Source organism: Eptatretus burgeri, chromosome 17, assembly GCF_056783735.1.
Source record: "Eptatretus burgeri isolate ZD-2024b chromosome 17, Ebu_testis_v1, whole genome shotgun sequence".
In the NCBI taxonomy this organism is placed as follows: domain Eukaryota; kingdom Metazoa; phylum Chordata; class Myxini; order Myxiniformes; family Myxinidae; genus Eptatretus; species Eptatretus burgeri.
Genome location: NC_140977.1, coordinates 13037077 through 13061076, shown reverse-complemented (window position 1 = coordinate 13061076; position 24000 = coordinate 13037077). Strand labels below are relative to the sequence as shown.

The following is a 24000-nucleotide window of genomic DNA, read 5'->3' as shown; positions in this document are numbered from 1 at the left end:
AACTCCCCCACTCCCTGCCCTCTACCCGCATGCATGTCAGATCATCACCGTGTGATTTCTCCTCTTTGGACCCACTCGAAGAACGTCTGGGTAGCAGTAAGTTGAATCATGAAGCTGTCGAAGCACTGTCTTTGAAATGGCTATGTACCCATCTATATATTAATACTGAAGGACCAATTTTGTGCTCCTCCTAGCGGTCGCGTCACGTTTTCTCGGCACTGTGACCTGGGCTGAAAGAAACTTCGTACCTGTAAGAGTGCATCGCACATAGTGGCAATAGTCAACTTTCAACTCTGAGGCAGAATAAACACTTTTCGTTGAGACGGGGGCGAGGAGTGAAGAGGCGGGGGCGGGGGACAAAGAGACGGGGGCAGGGAGTGAAGAGGAGGGGGGCAAGGTAAGCAAATGTTTGGGCGGGGGTAAGCAAATTGAAAGCAGGAGACGGGGGGTGGAATGGGGCGGGGGTGAGTGGGCGGGGGCTGGGGTGAATGAGGCGGGATTGAGTGTGAGGGGTGGACATGGGGGCGGGGGCAAGTGGGGCGGGGAATCAAGAGACGGGGGGGCGGGGAGTGAAGAGACGGGGCCGGGATAATTAAATTTTTGGGCGGGGGTAACCAAATTGAAGCCGGGGGGTGGGAGGCGGGGGGGGGAATGGGGCAGGGGCGGCGGATGAGTAGGCGGGGGCAAGCACGCCCTGTCCAGTCCATGTCCCTCGAGTGTGGGTGAGCTGGTGAGGGTGGTTGAATGAACGGAATCCGTCTGTGACGGGGTTTCGGCTAGTCAAATATTATAGAATGACGACATCAATGCACTACCACGTCTGGGTTAAGTCCGTAAATGTAGCAGGGGAATGATTTAAAAAATATGTCAACTTTCATTAACCTCCATTTGCTTATTGATTTTTCTTGATTTTAAAAGTCCATTTCAACCTTCAACTACCCTCATAAAAAGTTAATTCGATCCACAACTGTTTTTTTTTTTCATTGTCATTGTGTACAAGGTCTCGAGATGAGGTGGAAGAGGTGATTGAAAAGCTGAAGATACAAGAAAAGAATCCTGACGATGCAGAGGGCTCCGGATCATCTGGCTCTGGATCTGATGCAGAGCCTGAAGATGAGGCTGGTGAGGCGGCCATTGTTTTATGTGTTCTGTGGAGCTGAGGCTGCCTTTGGAGCTACGGGCATGGTGGAATGGTGTTGTCGAGTTTGCAGGATAGTGAAAGTATGCTTTTAACATCGAGCGACGACGGTTGGTTCTCTCCAGGGGTCTCTGCCGACTTTCTCAAAGTTAAGTTTCCGGTCGTTGTTTGTCGCGTTTTGACTGTTTATTTCGTTGCTTCCATGTTTACTGTGTGTTCCAAGTTCGGCTTTGTTTCAAAACTTGTGCTTTTTGGTGAGTATTCGTCGTTCTTGTCATATCGGGTTTCCCTGAGGTCTACCCGTCTTCTCGTCTCTGTACACGATCGTGCTTATTTGTATTTTCTCCTTATTGCCATGAGTTTTATTCTTTTCTCCACTTTTCCCTCCACCCTTCTCTCATCCCTCCCAACTATACCCTCTGTTTCACGTCTTAAAATATAAAAAAAAATACAAAAAAAAAACCCTTTTCTCTTCTCACCTTATAACCCATGTAACCACGTGACTTGCTGTACCGACTCTTCTTCCTTCTTCCTATTTTGCCAATGTACCATCTTCCTTCTACCTTTTCCAACCTATATTCACCATACACCTTCACCATTTTTTCTTCAACCTTTCCTTTACGTAATCATACCATTTTTTTTTTTTTTTTAACCTCCGCCACCAAAGGTGAATGAGGTTACGTTTTCACCCTTTCTGTGTGTTTGTCGGTGTGCAGGATGTCTCAAAAAGTTGTAGACGGATCCAGATGAAATTTTGTAGACAGGTTGGGTGTGTGTGTGACAGGGACGAACTGATTAGATTTTGGTGCAGATCCGGTTCTGGATCCGGATCTGATAATTTTTAAGGTGATTCTTCACCATTGAGAGATTGGGCTAAACCAATATATAACACGATATCTCAAAAAGTTGTGACGGATTTGGATAAAACTTGTTTGACACGTTGTGTGTGTGTGTGTGTGTGGCAAGGACGAATTGATTCGATTTTCGTGAAGATCTGAATCCGAATCTGGATACAATAATTATTTAATTTTTAAAGTGATTCTTCACCATTGAGAGATTGCGCCAAAAACAATATCTAGCACGATATCTCAAAAATGTATTGGACCAGATATGTTCTCGTGGATCATGCATTGCGTGACGGAGGTATGCGCTCTACCGAGTGCCCTTCAAGTTAAAATATATTTTCATTTCTTACCTTACACCTCCCGTCACCACGTGATTTTTTTTTTCCACCCCCTTTTCTTCTTCCTGTAAGTTTTGCCAACCTACCATCTTCCTTCGACTTTAGCCATTCCTTTTTTTTCCAACTTCAGTGCCAATTCACCGCACCTCCTCCGATCTCCTCACCTCTTGCCCCTCATCCTACCTCTGCTCTTAGCACTTCTTCACTGTCTTCTGCTTTCGTACCAGCTCCTCATCTGGTGTTACAAACTGTGTGGTGTTCTAACATCTGTGGGCTCCATTCTAATCTAACAGACATCTCGTGCTCTCAATCAGTACACTCCTCAACATCTCAAACATGCTCTTTCTTTCCTTTCATCAAATCTCTTCCTGCCTGCTCCCTTCTTCACCAGACCACTACCAAGTCTCATCCCTCCCCTCTCCCCACCTCTCCCATTCCCCTCCTGCCCATTGGCCATGCCTGCTCTCATCTCTCCCCTCCCTCTCAAAGCTTCCTTCACACCCCTTTGTCTTAAAGCAACCATCACATTCTTCTCCCTCCAAGCTTCACCTTTCTCAAAAACTCCCCCCTCACCTTTCTCCCTAAACTCACCCTTCACTCTAATCTGGACCCTCATCCCCCCCCCATTCCCAAAGTTGCTCCCCCTCACATCCACAAAGCTGTCTTATTTTTAATATTTGTAATCAGAGCAGTTTAACTTGCTGGATATACAAGATGCATGGCATGCATGCATGTTTGACATTGGTTGTTATGAATTGATAATTGAGGTGAAAGTGATGCATCCCTGCCATGTGTTTTTTTATGTTACAGCCAGCATTCTGCTATTTGAGTTTAAATTTAACTCTGACACTTGGAAGCATTAAATGGGACCGGTCATCCGGGTCCTTGAGCGGTGTCCTGTTTCAAACGGTACCTGTAAACTGGCCCCATCACACCATGCAATGTGGAGGGGCTCCAAACTTTGCGTGCATTCAAACCAGACATTCCATAACCTCTCGACACCCCACTTCACATCAACGCTCCGGATCATACTCTGGGGCTGCAACGGAGTGGCACTCCGTCATAAACCCATTCACATCGTCTTGCAAACCGTATCAAACACATCATGTGTTCACATCAACTTAGCTGCGACCCATACACATCGACCGAACCGTCTCCGTGTTAGTCGCCAGATTACCAGTCTCGCGTAGCTCGCTGGATATCGCCGTGCTCGTGCGCGCATTGGTGTTGAATGAACTCTGACCTTTGTCACTCCGCATCATACGTCCACCTTAAATAGAGGAGCCGTTCACATGACCGTTACTCCAGTGCTATGTTGTTGAAGTGGAACAGGTAGCGGCGTAAACTACTTCATCATAAGTCCCTTCACATCAATAGCCACTGCGATGCTGGTGAGGACATTTCCGTTGTTGTGCAATGGGGTCAAGTCAATTTCCTTTTGGCTGAAACATATCTAACGGTCTCATCTCCTTCCCCCTCTCACCTCGCCCCGATCCTCACCAACTGCGACACACAGTTGCACATTTTGAGAGGTCAGTACTGTATGTTCACCGGCTTATTAAAAATAATGGAGATGAATATCGATTTATTTCACCTTTTTATCCCCCGCCGTGTGGCGGAAGGGGGGGATATTGTTATCACCCCGGTCGTCCGTCCGGCTGTCCGTCCGGCTGGCTGGCTGGGCGTCAACATTTATAGCTGTGAGTGCGATAACTCCTAAACTGTTCGCCATATCGATTTGAAATTTGGGTCACACATGTACCACCTGAAAAGGAAGAACCCTATTGATTTTGGGCGTGGCCGGATCCAAGATGGCCGACTGGGGCGGCCATCTTGAAAAAAATGTTTTTTTGTAATAAATGGAAATCCGCTTATTTGATTTCAATTATTTTTCAATGGCGGGGGATTCCCCAACTCTGATGGTATATATATATATATATATTTTTTTTTCTTATCACATCATGGATCAAAAAACAATCTTCTGGGGTTCATTACCTTCGCAAACTTTGTTGCGAAGGTTATGTTTTGATCGCTGTGTATTTATTTATTTATTTGTGAATATGTGTGTTTGTTTGTTTGTTTGTTATTCGCATAACTCCAAAAGTATTGAACTGAATCGCAGCACTTTGGTGGGATGATTGGTTATTATCCGAGGACCATTTGATTAGATTTTGGGAGCGATTGAGTCAAAGGTCAAGGTCAAGGTCATGAAAAGGTCAAAATCGTCTTTTTACCATAGCGCGGTCAATTTGTATCTAATTTGCATGCAACTAATGCCAAAATGTTCAGAATTCAATGCCCCATCTTATGATATGTGACATGACACAATGACGTAATAACCCTTATTAGCGGTTGGGAGTCAAAGGTCAGGGGGGGTCACGACATTGCAAAATGTGCGGTTTTAGTCATAACATGGTCAATTCTTATCCGATTTGCATGAAACCAACACGAAAATGTTGACTGTTCTTTTCCCCACACTCTAATACCAATTACAAAATTAAGAGTACAAAGGTCAAGGTCGAGGTCATGAAAAGTTCAAAATCGTCATTTTTGTACAATGAATGTTTGTTTGTTCGCAATAAATAACTTATTTATAAAAACAGAAACTCGTGTGTGCTAAATGTTCCTAAAATGCCAGAAAATAATATCTTATAATGTGACCAGTTGTCATCAGATTGACTTGACACCGACACCCAAAATGGTCAGGGAGTCCATACAGAAATTGTACAATGTATGTGAATCAGTGTCAAACAGCAGGAAATTTAATGTTTTTAAGCCATCATAACACATATGAGATGGCAGATGTGGTATGGGATTAAATACCCTCACAATCAACGGTTTCTGGGGGGGGGGGGAATGTAGCGTTGGCGAAGGTATGCGCTCTACCAAGTGCTCGTTCTCGTTGATTTATAATGTAGTCATCAAAACTCGGGCCCTCATCACTGGCAGTGATAGCAAATAAATAAACTTGTCTTCGTGTTTTTGCCTTGTATTAACCCTTTGAACCCTGAGCTCCTTGGAGAAAAATCCTGCCGCTCGGGTTTATGGAGGTTTCAATAGCGGCTGGTAAAACGGCCGCCAAAGTTCAAAGGGTTAACCACTTTGCAGGAGAAATTAGTGTTTTATGTTCGTTTGTTTTTGAAGTTCGTTTGTGAAGAAGAGTGAATAATTCTGAAGCTCGAGTGTGAACACACCTTTGGTTGCCTCTCGGCCCCTTGGGTGTTTCTGTGCTGTTCCCAGCTTCCTCTCCTCCCCCCCTCTAAATAAATGGTAAATATGCTTTTAATTAAATACCAATGTACATGAAAGCACAGCTAGCCCGTCACACAACGATGTACCTGTAATTCAAAAAGAATTATCTGACATCGAAGGAGCTGATGCTCCAAAGCTGAAATTTGCAAGAAATTTAGATCAGATCTTATTGTTTTTCTCGGGCTTGAAACGAACCGTCTCGAGCTTAGTTACATGGGCCTTGATGCACACGTTGCACTGCGGGGACGCTGAGCATGGCTGTACATTTTGCTGGTTAAATGTTCTTGTTTGTTTGCTCGAGATGTCTGCTTGGCCAAAGGGTGCTCAGAAGTGAACCACCTGGGTGTCGTTCTTCCTTAACTTCCAGCTCTCCTGGATTTTTTCCATCACAGTGACATCATCAGAATATTGTTAAAGCACTTGAGGCTGAACATTCGGTGCAAAATCAGTGTTTAAAATACTCGCATCGTAGTTACACCTGTATCATAGCAATCGTATTCCTATAGCAAGTTACATCCCTGTGTTTGCAGCTCCTTATTGGAAAAAAAATGATAAACCTAATGCCCTAATGCCCCATTTGTAATGTTCCACTTTTTGAGGTGCGAATGTAACCGAGCTATAATTATCAACCACGTGAAACCTGGTTTCTTCTTTGAAGTAACTTTAGAATGAAACGATGATCAATTCAAAAAAAATTAACCAAGCATGCCTCCTTTTTTTTTAAATAGATCCCAGCACTCAGGGCAAGGTGGTGGTTGGAGGTGATCAGCAAAAGTGCATCTCTGAGAATCAGCAAAAGAAGAAGAAGAAGAAAACGACGAAAAATGAGGAAGAGGTTGTTGCAGAGAGCGGGGAAGGAAATCGAGCGGAAGCTGCTGAAAAGGTCGATTGCGATGAAGATAGAGATGAGGATATGGAGGATGAGGATGAGGATGATACTTCAGTGGTTCGTGAAGCTGTGGTCAAGCTGGAGCGGCTTGATAATAATGCGTTGGACAAACTTTCGCGCAACCGTAATGGCGGCAAAGACGATAAGCAAGCAAAACTGCCAATGAAGAAACGAGAGATTCGCATGGCGAAGGAGGATGACAAGGCAGTTGGTGGTGCTGTGAGGAAAGCGACTTCAGGTGATGTCGATGCTGACGGAGCAGAAGTACGGGCTGATAGTCAGAGCAGCAGGAAGAGTGATCTTCACAATGGCGGCAGCAGAAACGAGGATGGGGAAGAGCCGGCACATCGAAACAACCGACAGCGATCACCACGTTCCAAGAAAGAGGCGGTGGACGATGAGGAAGATGAAACTAAGGTACGTCGTCGTTTTATGTGCTTCTCTTTCAAGTTCTTTGTTGTCATTGATCTCAGTAGGGCATTACCATGGACCACTCCCGAAAAGAAGCAGGGCACGGTGGTAAGATGGATTTGCAAAGGCTCATGTCACACACCACACTGCCCGTTATTTTAAAAGTTGTGTTGATGGATGACTGTCTTTTCCCAAGGTCTGATAAAGCCTGTATTCACTTTGATTTGATGTTATTTATTTAGTTATCAATTTGCTTATTTATTTGCTTATTGGTTTGTTTATTAAAATTCATTTCCTCATTAACGCATCCATTCATTTATTCATTCATTTGTTTTATTCATTCAGCCATTTCCATTTGTTGTCGAAAAGCTATTTACATTCCCAGTTTGTCCAAAAAATAGTCCCACAAAGTAAATAAAATAATATGCACAAAACATCTCATTAATATTGATGACCCCAGAAGTACCGCAGCAAGTGATACATTGTGACAGTGTTAGGAGGATGTAATACCTCTATTGTTCTGACTGACTGCCACTTTCGCTAACTACCATAGTTGATTTTGCTTCATCATGTACTCCAAATCGATTTATCTATCTATACTAATAAAAGGCAGTGTGTGTGTGTGTGTGCGTGTGTGCGTGTGTGCGTGTGTGCGTGTGTGTGTGTGTGCGTGCGTGTGTGTGTGTGTGTGTGTGTGTGTGTGTGTGTGTGTGTGTGTGTGTGTGTGTGTGTGTGTGTGTGTGTGTGTGTGTGTGTGTGTGTGTGTGTGTGTGTGTGTGTCAGTGAGTCTCCTCCATAATTCCAAAACCATGAAACCTAGTGGCCTGAAACTTTGCGTGCATACTAAGAAAACTCCAAGGAAGTGCATGAGTGAAATCTGGGTGTTTGGTTAATTTAAACACCCCTTTTGAAGATAATTATCGGCCATTTAAAAATTATATCCTTTATCAGGCGCTTCCTCGGCCACCTTGGTCTTTGGGGTCTGAAGGCGTATCCCAGGTAACTTCGCTGGGGCCTGAAGCTGCCATGTTTTTTTGGCCTGCTCAACCATGCCTTTGACTTGGAACAGGCCGCAACGATTTCTTCATGATAAAGATTTTTTTTTTCACTTTCCTCACTCTTATTATCGAATGCCTGCTCATCATAGCTACGAATCGCTGGGTGCATTGCAAGCTTATAAACGCCCGGAGAAAGCAGCATTCGTGGCTTTATTTCATTTTCACACATGCCACAAACTCGAGAATCTCTTGATCTCCGCAGCTTCAAAATTTTAACTTCTTTATTGATTTCAGCAGTCGTTCCAACTCCTGTGCTGCTGGGAGTACCTCCTGTGCTGTTGCCCTCCGCAGGGCAGCTCACCGGATGATGGGATTGGAGTAACGTTTTCGGACCCCCATTCCTTGATAGGAAGAAAACCACGGGGTAAACCTCCAGGGTCAGATTACGGTGGTGTGTGGCAGAGTGGTGCTGAGGTGTCGTCCACCAGACGGCCGTCTCCTTGGGTTAACCTGAGGCGTTTCCCTTCGGGTGGATGCCTGGAATGTCCTCTCCCGAAGAGAGGATGATCACTTGTCTCTGTTATCATCTGAGCTCAAGCGTTTCAACAAAGATATTGCAGCACTCTCTGAGGTTCGGAGACCGGATAGTGGCGAGATCATGGCGGGTGGTTACATCTACTATTGGTCTGGTTGCTCTGATGGTCACCATGCCCAATGAGTTGCTGTGGCTGTGTCCAATAACCTGACTCCAATGATAATTGAAGTAACACCGGTCAACGAGCGTATTATGAGACAAAGGATTCGTCACTCCTTGGGTGTCATTTCCTGGTCTCTGTGCATGTTCCAACTGAGACGAGTGATCTCACCATGAAGGACACATTCTATGCTGTGCTCAAGTCTGTGGTTGATCAGTGCCCCAGGCGAGATACGCTTCTTGTTTTGGGGGATTTCAATGCATCGACTGGAACTGATAGGGATGGTTATGAGACGTGTGTTGGTCCCCATGGGTCTGGAACTGTGAACCAGAATAGCACTAAGTTCCTTGACTTTGCATGAAGTTATGGACTTAGGGTGCCTGGTACATGCTTTCAGCACCCATTGGCTCATCGCTGGACTTGGTATTCCAACGCTGGTGGTGTGGCGAAGGAGATTGACCATGTGCTTGTTGATTGTCGCTGGAGGATGATCCAGAGCTGCAAGGTCTACCGGAGTGCTCAGTTCCTCAATACCGACCACAGGCTTGTTGGAGCCACTCTTCAGTTGTAGCTTAAATCTTGGAGAATGGCACCATCCTAGCCTCGGCTGGATGTTGGTAAGCTCAAGGATGAGAAGGTAGCTGAGGAGTTTGCGAACAGGCTGAGTGGGGATTTGGGGGATCCTGAAGAGTTGTGGAGTGCCTTCAAGACCACCATCCTTGATGTTGCCGGTGGATGTCTTGGAACTCTTGGAACGTAGGGCGAAGAAGAATTTTGTTTCTCATGGGACACTGGATACCATTGACCAGAGTCACAGGGCCAGGCTGAATGGCAGAGCTGAGCTGTTCAGGGAGCTGAGGCGTAAAACTGTATATACACTAAGGGTGGATAAGGAGGAATGTGTGAGGAGAGAGAGCATCACCTGTCATCAAGTGATTCTCGTCCTGTTTACAGGGGCATTCGCGCATTGCATTCCTCCAAGCTCGTCCCTCGGTGTACTGCATTTATAGCAGAGGGTGTTGGGCTCTTGACAGAGGAGTCCGAAGTGAAGGGCCGCTGGGCCGGTTACTTTGGGCGACTGTACCAGGCTGATCCACCAACTGTCGAGTTGGATGTCATGGGTGTTACGATCCCTATTGCTGACCCTCTTATCAACTGTGATCCACCTTCGTTTGTGGAAACACATGCTGCGGTGAACTGGTTGAAATGGGGTCAAGCTCCTGGGATCAGGAATTATCAGGATCTCAGGAATTTGGGGGGGGAGGGGAATTATCAACTTGTACTTGAAAAGATTAGGTCGGTGTGATTGTGTTGGACACTGAAATTGCTGAACATTGATTTTCACAATTTCTGGAGACTATCTTGTGACAACGCAGCCAAATATGTATACCATATATGAAGGTCTCCAAAGAAGAATCAAGGACGTAAATTATTTTGGATTATTGCGTGCTGCACATTTGCTAAATTTTCTTGGAACACGGTGTCAGTTATTGTTTGGAAGCAACTAATTTCTTTGGTTTGTTGAACTAACTTTATGCATTTTCTGCCGGGTCGGCACTTCGATGGGCTTTTTTGACAAAGGGCTTTACTCCAAGTGAAAACCAGATAATTTTCACGTAAGCATCTCCATCAACAACACTGTGGTCATGCCATGCCGAGTCAACGAAAGCCCTTTTGCCGCAGCTACGAACTAATTTATGAAAACTTCGAGTTTGGACTGACTGAAGATGTATTTGTCACTATCAAATCAGAGGCAAATATTTTGATTGTTGACTTGGAGAAGCTTGAAACAGGCTTCTTGGCAGAAATGTGGACTTGAATACTTTCTCGCTTCCATCAAGTGAACATTACTCTGCAAAAGGAAACTGGATTTGTTCATCGCCCCATCCTTGCTGAAATCCCTCGACGACTTCCTTGTCAATCTGCGTGCAGTTCAACGATATCGAAGATGTTGCAAAGAATACAATGGCACGAATAAAACGAAGCCTCCAAAGTGAAGAGAATGGCACAGACAAAGACATTTTGAGGAGTATGCTACTCCAGCTGATGAAACTTTTTGTGACTCTCCAATTCAACTTTTTTGAGAGAAAACGTTCACAGTGATTATTAGATGAGCTGCAAACATCACTTGCAGAACATTGAGAAGTTTTGAGAACTTTCTGAAGACTGCTTCTCTGAAGTTTTTTTTTCTGCCAAAGACAAAGAGCATTTGCCGCTGCGAACCATTAATCGGACATCTAAATCCAAGTATTTTGATTCGGATAATGTTGATGAATTTTCTCATTTCTACGCTTTCATCACCTGGCTGAAAAGAGGGACTGCATTCACCGGTTTCAATGATCAAGTTCATGAAACGTTCAAACGATGTGGTTTCCCAGTTCGTTGTCATGAAGTCTCGGAGATGCAAATTTTCACTTTGACCGTTGCATTTCCATGACGTTGGATTGATACGAATGTGATTTTCATAAGTTTGACAAACATTGCAAAAAAACTTTTCAGCTTAAATGAGGCCATCAGAGGTGCAGTGCCCAGGGCCCAATATGTCTTAATCTGCCTTTGAAATTATCCTCACCAAATCTTTCCAGCATTTGGACGAAAGGGAAGTGGAATGAAAACATCGAAATGTGCAGATACGAACCCATTTATTTCACTTAGCTGGCTTTTGTCACAAGTTCTACAAAGAATACATATTTTGTATCCTTTATGAATGGCAAAAGGTATGAACAGTACCCTGGAGTGAGTCATTTACAGTTTTACAAAACCGTACGCATATTGTTGGTGAAGGAAAAGTTTTATTACAATGTGGTGGCATTTATGGGGTTCCATCCGGCCCTTGCATGATTGGTTGATGATCTGTCGCATTTTCACCAAAACGACAATAAAAATGTTTTTTTTTTTAAACAATAAAAGTGACAAGTGTTTTTGTTTTGGGGATTTTTGTCGATATAATCACAAGTGTTATTGATTGCGTAGTCCTTTATCCTTATGTTTGCTTCTGCGAGCATTTTCATGTTGACTCGACTTATGGTCCTTGCATGTTGAAGCCTGTGTGCAAAATCTCAGCGACATCTTGTGTATTCCCATTCGGTCCTCATGAAGCTGAAAGGTGTGATGTAAAACGTAACAAATTCGGAAATCTGCTTTGAGTGTTTTTACAAACAGGACGTTTTCTTTGCCAGGTGCAGATCAGCAGTAGAGTTTAGCGTAAGCCAAAGAAACTTCATCTGATCATGCTCAACAAGACGCAGACTGCTTTGGAGCAATGGTGGGAGCCAGCGCAGAGGTGTCAGCACAAAGCTGAAAGTCGAGACAGTAAAGCACATTCAACGTTGGTGGTTACAGCTGGGGTAAGAAAACGTAGATCAAGGAGCAATTGGAGAAAAGGAGACGACATGACAGGGAAAAGCGAAGGTAATATGGGAGGAAGAAGAATGGGCAAATGTAGCTGCGGTGGGCGATGGAGGGTCATAATGCTGGATCTCTCAATCGATACCAGAATGCCGCATGTCACTTTTTGCAAAAATGACAGATGTGGATCGACTTTTATCAACTAACAGGGCAGAGTTGGAGTTCCCTTAGTATGCATGCAAAGTTTCAGGCTGTTAGGTTTCATAGTTTTCTAGTTGTGGAGGGAAAGATAGACACGGAAAATATAGAAGCAAGAATATGAGGGTTAGGCTAGGAAGGGGTTAATGAGGGTAATTAAGATGCATGGGTTGAGATGGCGGTGCTCTGCCTGCTTTTGAAGCCCTGGAGGTAAGAGTAAGAGAGAACAGCCTCTGGAAAACAGTTTCATAGATGGTAGAAACGAGGAATAAGAGTTGAGTTGTGCACTCAGCTTGGATTTTTGAAGTTTAACTCGGAAGGGGTTACTCGAAGAATGTGTGCATCCTGGAATTTCTGGGGAGGGTCGGAGGGCAGAAGGACTAACGTTGGAGAATAGATGGTAGAAAAACAGAGACTACCGACCTGCCTGCGACGTGAGAGCAAAAGACCATGTGCTTCGGCCTCATCACTGGAGATTCCAATAATTTTGAGAGCTTTCTGTCCCACAGAATCCCGGAGAGGCAGATGTGTTGTTGGAGTTCCAGCCCACAGTGGAGAGCAGCGCTCCGTTTCGCTACATTTCTCAATAACTGCTTTAGCAGTTATTGAAGCGTCTTGATTGAAAGACTTACACCCATGGATATATGCCACTAATCTGACCAACGAAGGTTGACAAAATCACGCTTCGCGGGTGGGGGAATTTCTCGAATTGTAGATGAGCCGACAAAAGCCTCCAGTGGATATTCCCGAGTATGTTTTTTTTTTCCTCTTTCCATTAGATTGTTGTGTTAGTTTTTATTTATTTATTCTTTGTTATCTTTCTTGCGACACCAAGGAGCTGACTGGTCTATTTTTATTATTTTTTTGCTTTATTAACATCGAGTCGTTGCTGTCCGAGCACTTAATGATTTTGTCCTGCGTTTACAAAGAAACGATCAACGTCCGCTCTTCTTCAGAGGCATTTTACTCCGACAGATGGGCGAGTTCTCAACGTCGGCCGCACCTCGCTTCATGTTACAAAAACGTGACTGCAAAAATTGCCTGTGAATAAGGCGAGCACGAACAAACTCGATGGTATTCATAGAATATGTACCCTGCGCGGTCTTGAGAAGGACTTGGTACGAGCCAGCTGTTCTGGCGGCAAATTTGTAACTCCATCGATATGCATTTCTGAAGTAAATGTGCACAAATAACTACCAAGGCTGATAAAGACGCCACAATAGGTCGCTGAAGATGACCCTCAAATTTTCGTACTCATCGGATGTGGCGTTCTATGTATGCAAATATGACGTCATAACGAAGGCACCTATGACATCATAAAAAAAATCATCACACTTATTCCTATGGGGAGTACTTGACAGGTGGCAAGTTTCATTTTTTTCCCAATATGGCTGCTACACCACGTGACCTATGACGTCATAATTATCATCAAAACATTCTACAAGAGTATTTGCATCTATGGTAAAAAAAAATTTGTGTCAATCCGACAAGCGGTTGCAGAGAAAACGACTTTAAAAGGGAATAACAAAATGGAGACACGAACACCCCGATTTTCGCTTGAGGTGCGCGAGGTAATAAAAAAAAAATACAGAAAGGGTTCTTCTGCAAGATGACAAGTGACTGCTTATACTACTGTGACAAAAAAACAACAACAAATTAATCGTCGAGAAATTGAGTTGAGAAGGAAATCCCACAATACTGGTGCAGGGATCTTATTGTAAATCCCTTATTGCTTCGCAGAGCCGAGGAGAGCGTGGCCTCTCGCAGCCTGCGTCTGGTTACAGATTGTTGACCGCCAGCGAAGTGGTAAACCTCGCTGTATATATTTCTGCGATGTCCCTGCAAGAACGTCGATGCTCCTGGTTCACTGACTGATGCTTGATCGTAGCAGATCGAAATATTGAGCCTGTCGAGTGGACGAACGGTCGTCAACCTTCTTAAAAAGAACCCTCATTTAGTGATATCAGGACTTGATACAGGATGCTTTATTCCCTACGAATAACCTGTTATGACACAGAATGATACATCCCTGCATTTATTCTTGGTTTTTGTAGCTGCACCTGCCTCACTCCGAGCAGTCTTCACTCTGTCGGATTTTTTTCTTTTCTTTTCTTTTTCTTTTCTTTTCTTTTCTTTTCTTTCCCAATGAGACTTGTGGGTTTACACAGAAGTGCAAATCCTTACAGCACCCATTTCAAATGGCTGTTACGGTATGTTTTTTTTTAATGATATATGGGATTCTTATCGGTCCATTGTGCCGAATAGGAAAAAGATGGCACCAGAGGGTCGGACAGCGAGCACAGCTCCGATGGCACCCATGACGACTCCTGCAAACGCTGTGGTCTTTCCACTCAACCTGAACTGGTGAGGAACAATCTGCTTACGCATTGGCCTTTTAAACCTTGCAGCAAGATTGATGTATTCTTAAACATGCTGGGATCATGACAAGCTTACTGTGTAACATGTGTTTGAATAAAGTGAATGATTTATTTTCTGAGTGGGGGGGGGAGGGGAGGGGCGAGGGGAGGGTGGTATTGAATCTTGATTGAGGAGGTCCTGGGTTTACATTAGCTCAGAACAGCCTTGATTCTTCTGCACCATTTTGTGTGTGCAATCCATCAGAATGCAGAACTGATTCTGTCATCGTCGTCGTTGAGATCGGTCCATCCTGGTGTGTTTGACCTTTGGAATTTTTCTTTTAACGGGATGGGACACTTTAGAAATAATTGTGCTTTCACCGACAGTTCCAAACATTGTTGGACTGTATGTAATGTGCAGGTATTTATTTTTATGGTAAAATGTTGGGGTTGTGAAAACAAAAGAAATGCTCTGTGATAACGAGTACCAAAATGGAAGAAGAAGAAGAAGAGGAAGAAGCACTCCTTTTCGCATCTTCACACGCATAGGGCTTCCGAGGCAGTTTTTTTCTTGGCGAGGGTACATGACACTTAAGTGGCTCTTTCTTCTCAGTAAACTGGTACTCATTTTGCCGACCTCAGACCGATGACAGGCTGAATCGGTGCACTTGGTGTTAGTTTAACGGACCCGCAGGGGCCAAAAACTCGAGACTGTAAAATCCTAAAGGGGAACCCAAAAGCTCAAACCACCTTAACGCTAATCTATCCCTTGATACCCGACAAAATATATATTGTTGCGAATTTGCGCTCGCCGGCGTGCGAACGGCCACGTAACTCGAATCGCGGCACGTCGCCCACCGGACGGACAATTCTGTTGTGACCCTTTCGGACCAACGCCGGGAGCTAGTCACAGTTGGGCCTTTCGACCTCACCACAATCGTGCCAATCGGCCACCCGCGTAGGATAGGGTTGTTCGCCAAACTCGACCTACCTAAGTACCCACACGGATGGTAAACCGGGCGATCGTACCTCGCCGCAGGTCGACTCCAGACACGAGCCGCTTGGGCGGCCCGTTCCGTACTATCGGGATAACCGAGCGGTGTTATCGTCGACCTGGACGGTTCAGATTAATTACCGGGATGTTGCACCCACTACGAACCCCTTATGTGAAGCAAGATGGAGATTCAAATGGAGAAAAGACGAAGCGAAACGGGCACAGTTCAACAAGCAAGCATTTTATTCACGCGACACACGGAAAGCACGTATATACAGCCATACACAAAAAGCAAAGGCAAGAAGAACAGTTGACACCGACCTAACACGTACACACGGCAACACACAGTTTTACTTCACAGACGGCGCCAACACACATTTACACAAAATGAAAAGAAGGAAGCCACCCTCACAGACAAGGAGGCAGACAGGCCCGTAGGCCAAATGTGCGCGGGACCGGGGAGGTCTTATCCGCATCCTCGTGACGTGTTGGCGGGCAAGCCGCAAAATGTCCGCGCCGCTGTGCCCCGACTCCGTGCCCCTGGCGTGCTCGTTGGCACCACGTTTGGGGTGGGGGAGGAACGGGGCCCACCTTTCCACTATCTCAGCGTGGGGGAAGGGGAAATTGTTGATGCCCTGGGGGAGGGGAGTGGCTGGCTGGCTTGGGTCCCGTGACGAGACGAGCGATCCCCCACACCGCATCCTCGTTGCCGACCGCCGTTCTCCTTGCCTCGAACCCGAGCTTCCTTGCCTCGACTCCGCCGCCTGCGGCTCCACCGCGCGCACTCCACCTCTTCCGGCTCAACTCTCAACGACGCTCGCTAATGCTCAACGCTCCAACTCACGCTTAGATCCACCAGTTCCACACTCTCCTCGCGAGTCGCCTTCCGCTCGCACCTTTATAGCTCTCAGGAGGTGCCGATATGCAAATTCCCGGATCAGAACGCGATTGGAGGCGGGGCCACACCGCCCCCCCCCCGGTCAGCCATTGGTCGGGCAAAAATGGGGGTGGACCTCCCCTGATCCTAAAATTTGCATAGACGGACATGGACGGAATTCACCTACACGCGCCTGGAGGCGGGGCCAAGCCGCCTCGCGCTTGCCCATTGGACGGAGGAGAAATGGGCGTGAAAGCATTCCTGCGTTCGGCCTCCACTGCCGGACGGCTCCGGGAACACGACGTTTGGTGTTGACTGGAGGTGTTTGGGAATGGACGTAGAAGCGATGATGTGGGATGAAGTTGTGAAGGTAAAGGCGAAGGTGGTAGTGTTTGCGAATGGTTGTAGAAGCGATGATGTGGTAGCGTCGGTGGTGGAGGTGGCGTCGTTGTAGTGTGGTTGGCGCTGTGGTGGGGATGGCGTGGTTGTTGAGATGCTACGGATTACATCGCGGTACGGTTTAACTCGAACAGCAACTAATTTTCGATTGTCTACAAATATGGCGAGTCGATGCGTCCTTGGTGGTTGTGGGAATACAAACCAAGATTGTTTCATGCTACACCAATGGCTGAAAGGCCCTGAGCTTGCCAGGAATTGGACGAGGTTTAACTCTGGATCGAGCCTCCAAAATGTTCGCTTTTGTGTTCAGAACATTTTACAGAGCATGTTATGAAACAGCAGAGTTGGCTACAACTTGTGATTATCCACCATGATTGAGAAAGGATGCCATCCCAACAATGAAGCGGAAGAAACAGCCGTCGCTTGAAACTGTAAGACGATCTCTACCCAGCTACCAGCAGATGTACACGGGCGATTTTTAGCGGTGAATCGAATGCCTCAACTCGCCACCACCCCGACAAGACCACCACCACCACACTAGCACCACTCCCCCCTCCACTGGGGTGGGACATTGGCACGGGCATAATGGTGGGACACAACACGGCACGACCACAGACATACAGGACTCTTGGTCAGCCTGCCACGGTGGCACAAAGCATTCTTCACCCATTTTGTCGGCGGTGTCCGAGTTTGCCTGGGCGGTGTCTGTGCTGGAGCAACATAACCGATTCATCAATTAATACAAAAGCTCTTTAAACCGTCAATTGAACGGAAAAAACAAAAACCTACCAATTGATCTGTAGTGAACATGCGACCGGCGTTTTCATCTACACTAACACCTCCACTGTCACCATCTTCGTCTGAATCGCTTGCACGAGGTTCAAAACAATACGGCTCCATAATTCCCCCGAAAACGTTTCCATCACTAATTTCGTCTCCATTAGTTTCTTCAAAATCCCACCGATCAGTTTCAACACACTGAGAACCTACAGAGTTGCTAATGCTAATGGCGTAATCCGAGCTCGATATCCACTGTTTCTCTTTGTAAGTCGCCATTTGGATCAAGATGGGTTCCGAGTGTTACGTCACTGGCAAAAATGGAAAATCGACACTAGGGCTTTTCTTCGGCGCTTTGTGATTGGCTAAAGTATTTAAAAAAAAATTTTCCTTTCAAACCAGACTGTCATTAATAATTTTCAATGGTTTTCAGAAAACACAAAAATATTGCGTTTGGGTTCCCCTTTAAGCCAGCCACCATAACGATTAAGCTAATATAAGGCAAGGCAATACTCTCGAATCCATGCTTTGATTCACGAACAAAATGTGTGGTCTGCAGTGTACACAAAAGTGCCCTGTCCTTGTCATGAAGTGCGACGGTCTCACCCACTTCACTGTTGTGTAATGCTCATTGTTCTACGGCCACTTGGGTGTCAAAACATGATTGCTGCGCCACGACTGTGGCAATGGGGCATTGCGACGGCATTGTCCACCAATATCTGCTTCAGCTACTCTCTATGGCTGTTGATTGCAATCTCGAACCCGAACGGTCATGTCTAACATCCGATCGCCAAACGAGTTGTGTATACACGAAGATGAGGTGTCCATAACTTTGCGTGTATCTTCCTTCTTCGAAGTTCGCCTCTCTGCTCTATTGGCACAGTGTCTGTTTGGCCCACCTATTTTGCACTGCTTGCTGATTCTGCAGATAACACGGCTTCATTTTGCAGGGGACGATGAAAAGGTAATAAATTTACGATTGAGACGTTTCTCCTTTGTTTGGACGGTTTGTCTCGTTTATCCTTTTTGTGCGTTCGGCACAGAATGAAGTAATGCCTCGCCCAATGCCCAGGCCCGGCTCTCTCCTAACGGAACTTGAACCTCGTGACTAGGAGCACTTTTATACTGCTGTGGAGCTCATCGGTCTTCCACACAATAGTTAGTTATTTTATAACTGGTTTGGACCCATTTATTATGCCTGCAGATAGAGCAATACTTTTGACCCTTCCTTGCACTTTTGTACATGGCGCTTCCCTTCCTTTACTTCTTTCTCTTCCAAACCTTTCCCGTGTCACCCTCTTCAATTCTCTCTCTATCTCTATCTCTATCTCTATCTCTATCTCTATCTCTATCTCTATCTCTATCTCTATCTCTATCTCTATCTCTATCTCTATCTCTATCTCTATCTCTATCTCTATCTCTATCTCTATCTCTATCTCTATCTCTATCTCTATCTCTATCTCTATCTCTATCTCTTTTTTCCCAATCTACCTAATAAGTAGATGGCTCGTTTAAACAAACAAGACCGTCATTGGTGACACAGCCGTGTGTGTGTGTTTTTAAAAAATATATATATGTATGGAGTATATTTTAACCACGAACCTTGTTCCACAATCTCTGCAGATCCTGCTCTGTGACGATTGTGATTCTGGTTATCACACGGCCTGCCTGCGACCTCCACTTATGATTGTTCCCGAAGGCGAGTGGTACTGTCCTCCTTGCCAGCATGTATGTTGCCACTCTCCACACACCAGCCCAGCCATCTGATTTTTGCATCGTGTGACTTGCTCCCATTGCATTTGCAGTGTGCCTCATTCTAATGCAGCATGGCATACTTTATTCGTATTCGAAAGAAAATTCGCACTTTTCTTGTGCTGGTGGATTGGTTTAGCTTTTTGCATTTTCTTATTGTGTCCTCTATGATGTCCTGTCGAATTGTGAAAGTGTTCCTTAGATTGTGTCGTTGTTGATGCTGCTGATGCCCAAGTTCTACACACATTGTCTGCTTGTGGGTTTCGTGTTACATTTGAGTATAGTAAACTTTTGTGCTGCACCTGACAAAAACATCTTCCATGTTTAATTGCACTTTCTCATCCAAAGTCGATATTATCTACTTTTGGCAATCGAGCCTCTCAAATTGTTTCCGAATGGATGGGAGAGGGTATTGCAATCGGTGTGTGGTAAGCCGTAAGCCAGCGAGTCTACACACAGACCAACTTCAACGTAGCACCCCCGTGCAGCCTGCTATAATATTGCTCACCCAAGCGGCCTTCAGCTCAGTTGGACAATGCTGTCTGATGTAACCATAACGTTTTTTGCATGTAATTTAACTGGATAGTTATTCCTGGTGTGTTTGCCCACAACGCACGCGGTTTGAACTATGTTGCAAGGCCAAAAGGCTCGACTCGCATGCCAAAATGGCCTTTGGCAGGGTTTGACAAAGTTGTCTGATTTAACCAAAAACAAATTTACGTCCAATTAAACCACAAGTCGATATTTTACCTTGAATGTGCATAAAGTCCAATTTTAGAGATTATTAGTGTGTTTTATCACTTGCCGTCTCACCCCTGTGTCAGTCTGTGTGTTTGCGTGCTGTTGTCAAAGGCTGTACATAGCACATATATCCTTCTTTGAGGAGTTTGTTTGTGTGTGATGGGTATCGTGCTAGTTCACATGTCAATCAATTAATTGTGATTAGACAGGTTAACTTTTACGACATACGAACCATTACCATCGTATTTTGTGTGTATATCATTACCATCGTATTATATTTATATATATATATATATATATATATATTATACATATATTTTATATCGAAATATATATATATATATATATATATATATATAGAAATTTATTGGGTGACTTCATAGTTTCAAGCGTTTCCAAAGGAACACAAAAACTATTGTAAGTGTGCTGTGTGTGTGTGTGTGTGTGTGTGTGTGTGTGTGTGTGTGTGTGTGTGTGTGTGTGTGTGTGTGCGTGCGTGTGTGTGTGCGCACGTGCGTGTGTGTGTGTGTGCGTGCGTGCGTGCGTGTGCGCGCGCGCGTCAGTGAGTCTGCAATGGTTTTCAGATGTACTGTGATCTATATATGCTGATGAGGCTCTGAATGGTTTAAGAAGCAATATTTTTTTATTTAAAATAAACATCCTTTGACGTGGGTGTTTTGTATTGCTTTAAAATGTTTTTTTTTTCTTATTGTTCTCATAAACTTATTTTCAAATCGTCCCCGGCCTTTGGTAACTGTACTTATAAAGCTCAGCCACTGAAAGCCAAGTATGTGGTCCACTGTGCTGTATTCCAAGTGATATCAACTCTGAAATTGGTCTTGTTTCCAAAAGTGAAGGAAAATAAGAAATAATTTTTCAGGATTGCTTTTAAAATGATCGCACAACAGCGTTTTTATTTCCTTCACCTTCATGCTTTGGCCCATGTGTCACAACGAAGGAGTTTTTGAATTTCTCTTTAAAATCTCATCTTTTTACAGGTTTTTTTATTTTTCCATTATTTTTTATTATTCTTGTCCTTTTTTTTTCAGGGGGTGGGGGGAGGTTGAAAGCACTTTGAGATTTCGTTCAAAGTTAAAAGTGCTGTAATCCTGTAATTTTCCAAATGCGCATTTGTTTCACTAAAAAAATTTTTTTTACGTTGGGTTGCGTATTTACTATACATACTAACAAATCAAATTTATATAAAAAAAATTGCAGCCAGTCCAGAACATCGTTTCCGATATGCATTGTGAACGATAACTCATGCTTCTAAAGAAGCCACATTTAAGAGGATTTCTGTCATGAGATGTCAGGTTCCTTTTTAAATCGACCTTACAAAATCGAAACAGGGTGCCACCATCTTTAAGCACCGAATTCAGTGTTCGTAGTTGACTGTAAACAGCCTACTCGTTTTTGTTGTACAAAATAAAATAAAATAAACACAAAAATTTCACGGTATTTTTAAATCGGTCTTGTAAAATCAAAACCGCCATCTTTACGTGCACGCAGTGAGAAAATGTTACAGTGGGTGTTTTGAGAATGTTTATTTATCAGCTACGATTTTGAACAAAGCAAGCACAACGGCGAACTCGCAATTAGCGATTTAAAGGACACTAACATTCTTGTCATCAAAGGGCTACTTTTACCGCAGTATTGCAAAAGTCTAGGTGCGGATTATACATAGCCACAAACGAATTGCTCGTTTCATAACACATTTGGGGTGGGGGGGGTGTATTATCTTTGGAAAATTACGGTAATCAGAAAACTACATTGATTATCCACAAACGGAATTGACGGAAGGCTGATCGAGCTATGCTAACTTCCTGGGGAGCAAGGAGAAGCTGACATTTCAGACCTTAACCCTTCGTCTGACCCCTCACCACAGCACGTTTCTCATTAACAAGACCCATCTAACAAACGCGTCACCACTTTATTCACTGGGATAGATAAACAAAGCACACGTGACTCTTGGTACAGAAATAATTTGGTCACATTTAATTGAAGTCATGACAGTCATGTACGTGAGACTATAGGGGGTGCAGGTTCTTTTCTCTGCTTGATTGTTTTCCTCATTTCTTCAGCCCCCTTAATCTTCAAACACGTTGACTAAATTAATGTTGCGCAAATGCTTTTTGGAGTTTCCTATTCTTGCTCATTTCGATTGTAGTGGAGATTCTGAAATGTTAAAATAAATTGGATTTCGTTCACAGCCATCTTTGCAGATTACTTGGCCGGTTGTCTGTAGTCACCAAAATTGGTAACATAGCACCATCGATATCTTTCTCCTTTGAAACGAGTCGAACACGTCTGCCATATTGAAATGGAAAAACACACCTGCATTTCTTCCTTGTTTTTTGTTAAACTTGAAATGCAACCGCATTTGTATTAAGGGATTTCCTTACATGTGAGATGAAAGAAGCCAGCGGAAGGGATGTGAAAGTGATGGAGATCCTGATCTTACAAGTCAAACAGAGATAGATTCAATGTTTTAGTAGGATCCTGGGTAAAGATAGCTGTTTGTGCAGACCTTCAAATCATGATACTGCCGTTCAACCTGTTAATAAAATAAGATAAGGTTTAACCTGTCTGAAAAAGGAGAATTTTTCTGTGAGCCTATACACCTGACTGAATTGAAAAGTTGTGGTGGGTGGGTGGGTGGGGGGGGGCGATTGACAGGTATTTCATTCGGTAATTTATTTTATTTTTTGTTTGGAATGTAAAAAAAAAAATTTCCTTTAAAGTGTCCTGAGAAATTACGAAGACTACTCAAATAAACGAAGCATACCCAACCCTAAAATATATCCAGGTGTGAACTGAGGTTGCAATTGTGCTTGTCGTCAGCAGCCATGTTGATATCCATTTTTTTTGGGGGGGGGGAGTTCTTTAAACAAACAAACTAACCCTCCCAACCCCCTATTTCTCACTCCGTTTACTGGTTTGCTTTTGTGTTGTTACAATTAGGGTTGATGTACCTTCTCCATTCTCCCTCTGCTCCATATTTTACTCTAGCGCCGCCTGTGGCAACAGCTTGAGGAAGAGATGCAGAATCTGGATGTATTGGTGCGTCGCAGGGACAGGGACGTGCGCAGGTGCCTACTGCACTACCTGTCTCTTGCAATTTCTGTCCCTCAACCTCACTTCCTGATGACTGACTTTTCTGTCCGATCCTCTGGCCATAACAAGGGGGAATGCATGCGTTCTTTGACTTTGGACAAATTAGCAGGGATTTTTAATATTAAATAAATATATATATATATATATATATATTACATATGTATATTCACTGCTGTGCAAAAGTCTCAGACACATTCAGGAGTTTCAAGATAGGAATGTTAGGAGCATCAACAATGTTAAAACCTCCAAGCTAGTGTTTTATACGATGATAACAACGCAGTAATAAAACCTCTGTTAAGAAAGGGGAACAAGATGAAAAGGCTAAACTATGTACAAGAACACACAAATTGGAGTATGTAACAATGGTCAAAGGTGTTTGGACAGATGAGACAAAGTTTGTTATTTGCATCCAATCAAAGGCTGTGAGACAACAAACTGAAACTTGTATGGAGCCTTTCTTGAAGCCAACAATTAGGCATGTAATGTAATAAAGAAACATCCAACTTGAACAATCATACATACAACAATCATAAAATAAAGGGCCATTTGTTCATTTAAAGGTCTGAACACTCGATGTGGATTCACTTGATTTACCCTCCAACCACAAATCGTGTGTGTGTGTGTGTGTGTGTGTGTGTGTGTGTGTGTGTGTGTGTGTGTGTGTGTGTGTGTGTGTGTGTGTGTGTGTGTGTGTGTGTGTGTGTGTGTGTGTGTGTGTGTGTGTGTGTGTGTGTGTGTGTGTGTGTGTGTGTGTGTTGGTGTTCATAAAGCATTCCATTTTCTGTCTGCTAACTTCACTCCCCCGATCCCCTCCCCTATTCTCTTTGTCCCATCCTCGCACCACCCCCCCCTCCTAAAACAGTGCAGCACCCTTCCA

The 24000-nt window shown here is 44.2% G+C and overlaps 1 protein-coding gene across 2 annotated transcripts in view; it reads left to right on the top strand.

The window, feature by feature from the left end:
* The window catches only part of RSF1 (remodeling and spacing factor 1), a 117712-nt gene that overhangs the window by 58459 nt on the left and 35253 nt on the right, over positions 1 to 24000 (top strand). For both annotated transcript variants that reach the window (XM_085861702.1, XM_085861703.1), the window contains 5 exons: positions 1001 to 1122; positions 6302 to 6879; positions 14378 to 14476; positions 19140 to 19244; positions 23019 to 23098. In XM_085861702.1, coding sequence (XP_085717828.1) covers positions 1001 to 1122; positions 6302 to 6879; positions 14378 to 14476; positions 19140 to 19244; positions 23019 to 23098 — 984 coding nt within the window. The remainder of the gene's footprint in view (positions 1 to 1000; positions 1123 to 6301; positions 6880 to 14377; positions 14477 to 19139; positions 19245 to 23018; positions 23099 to 24000) is intronic.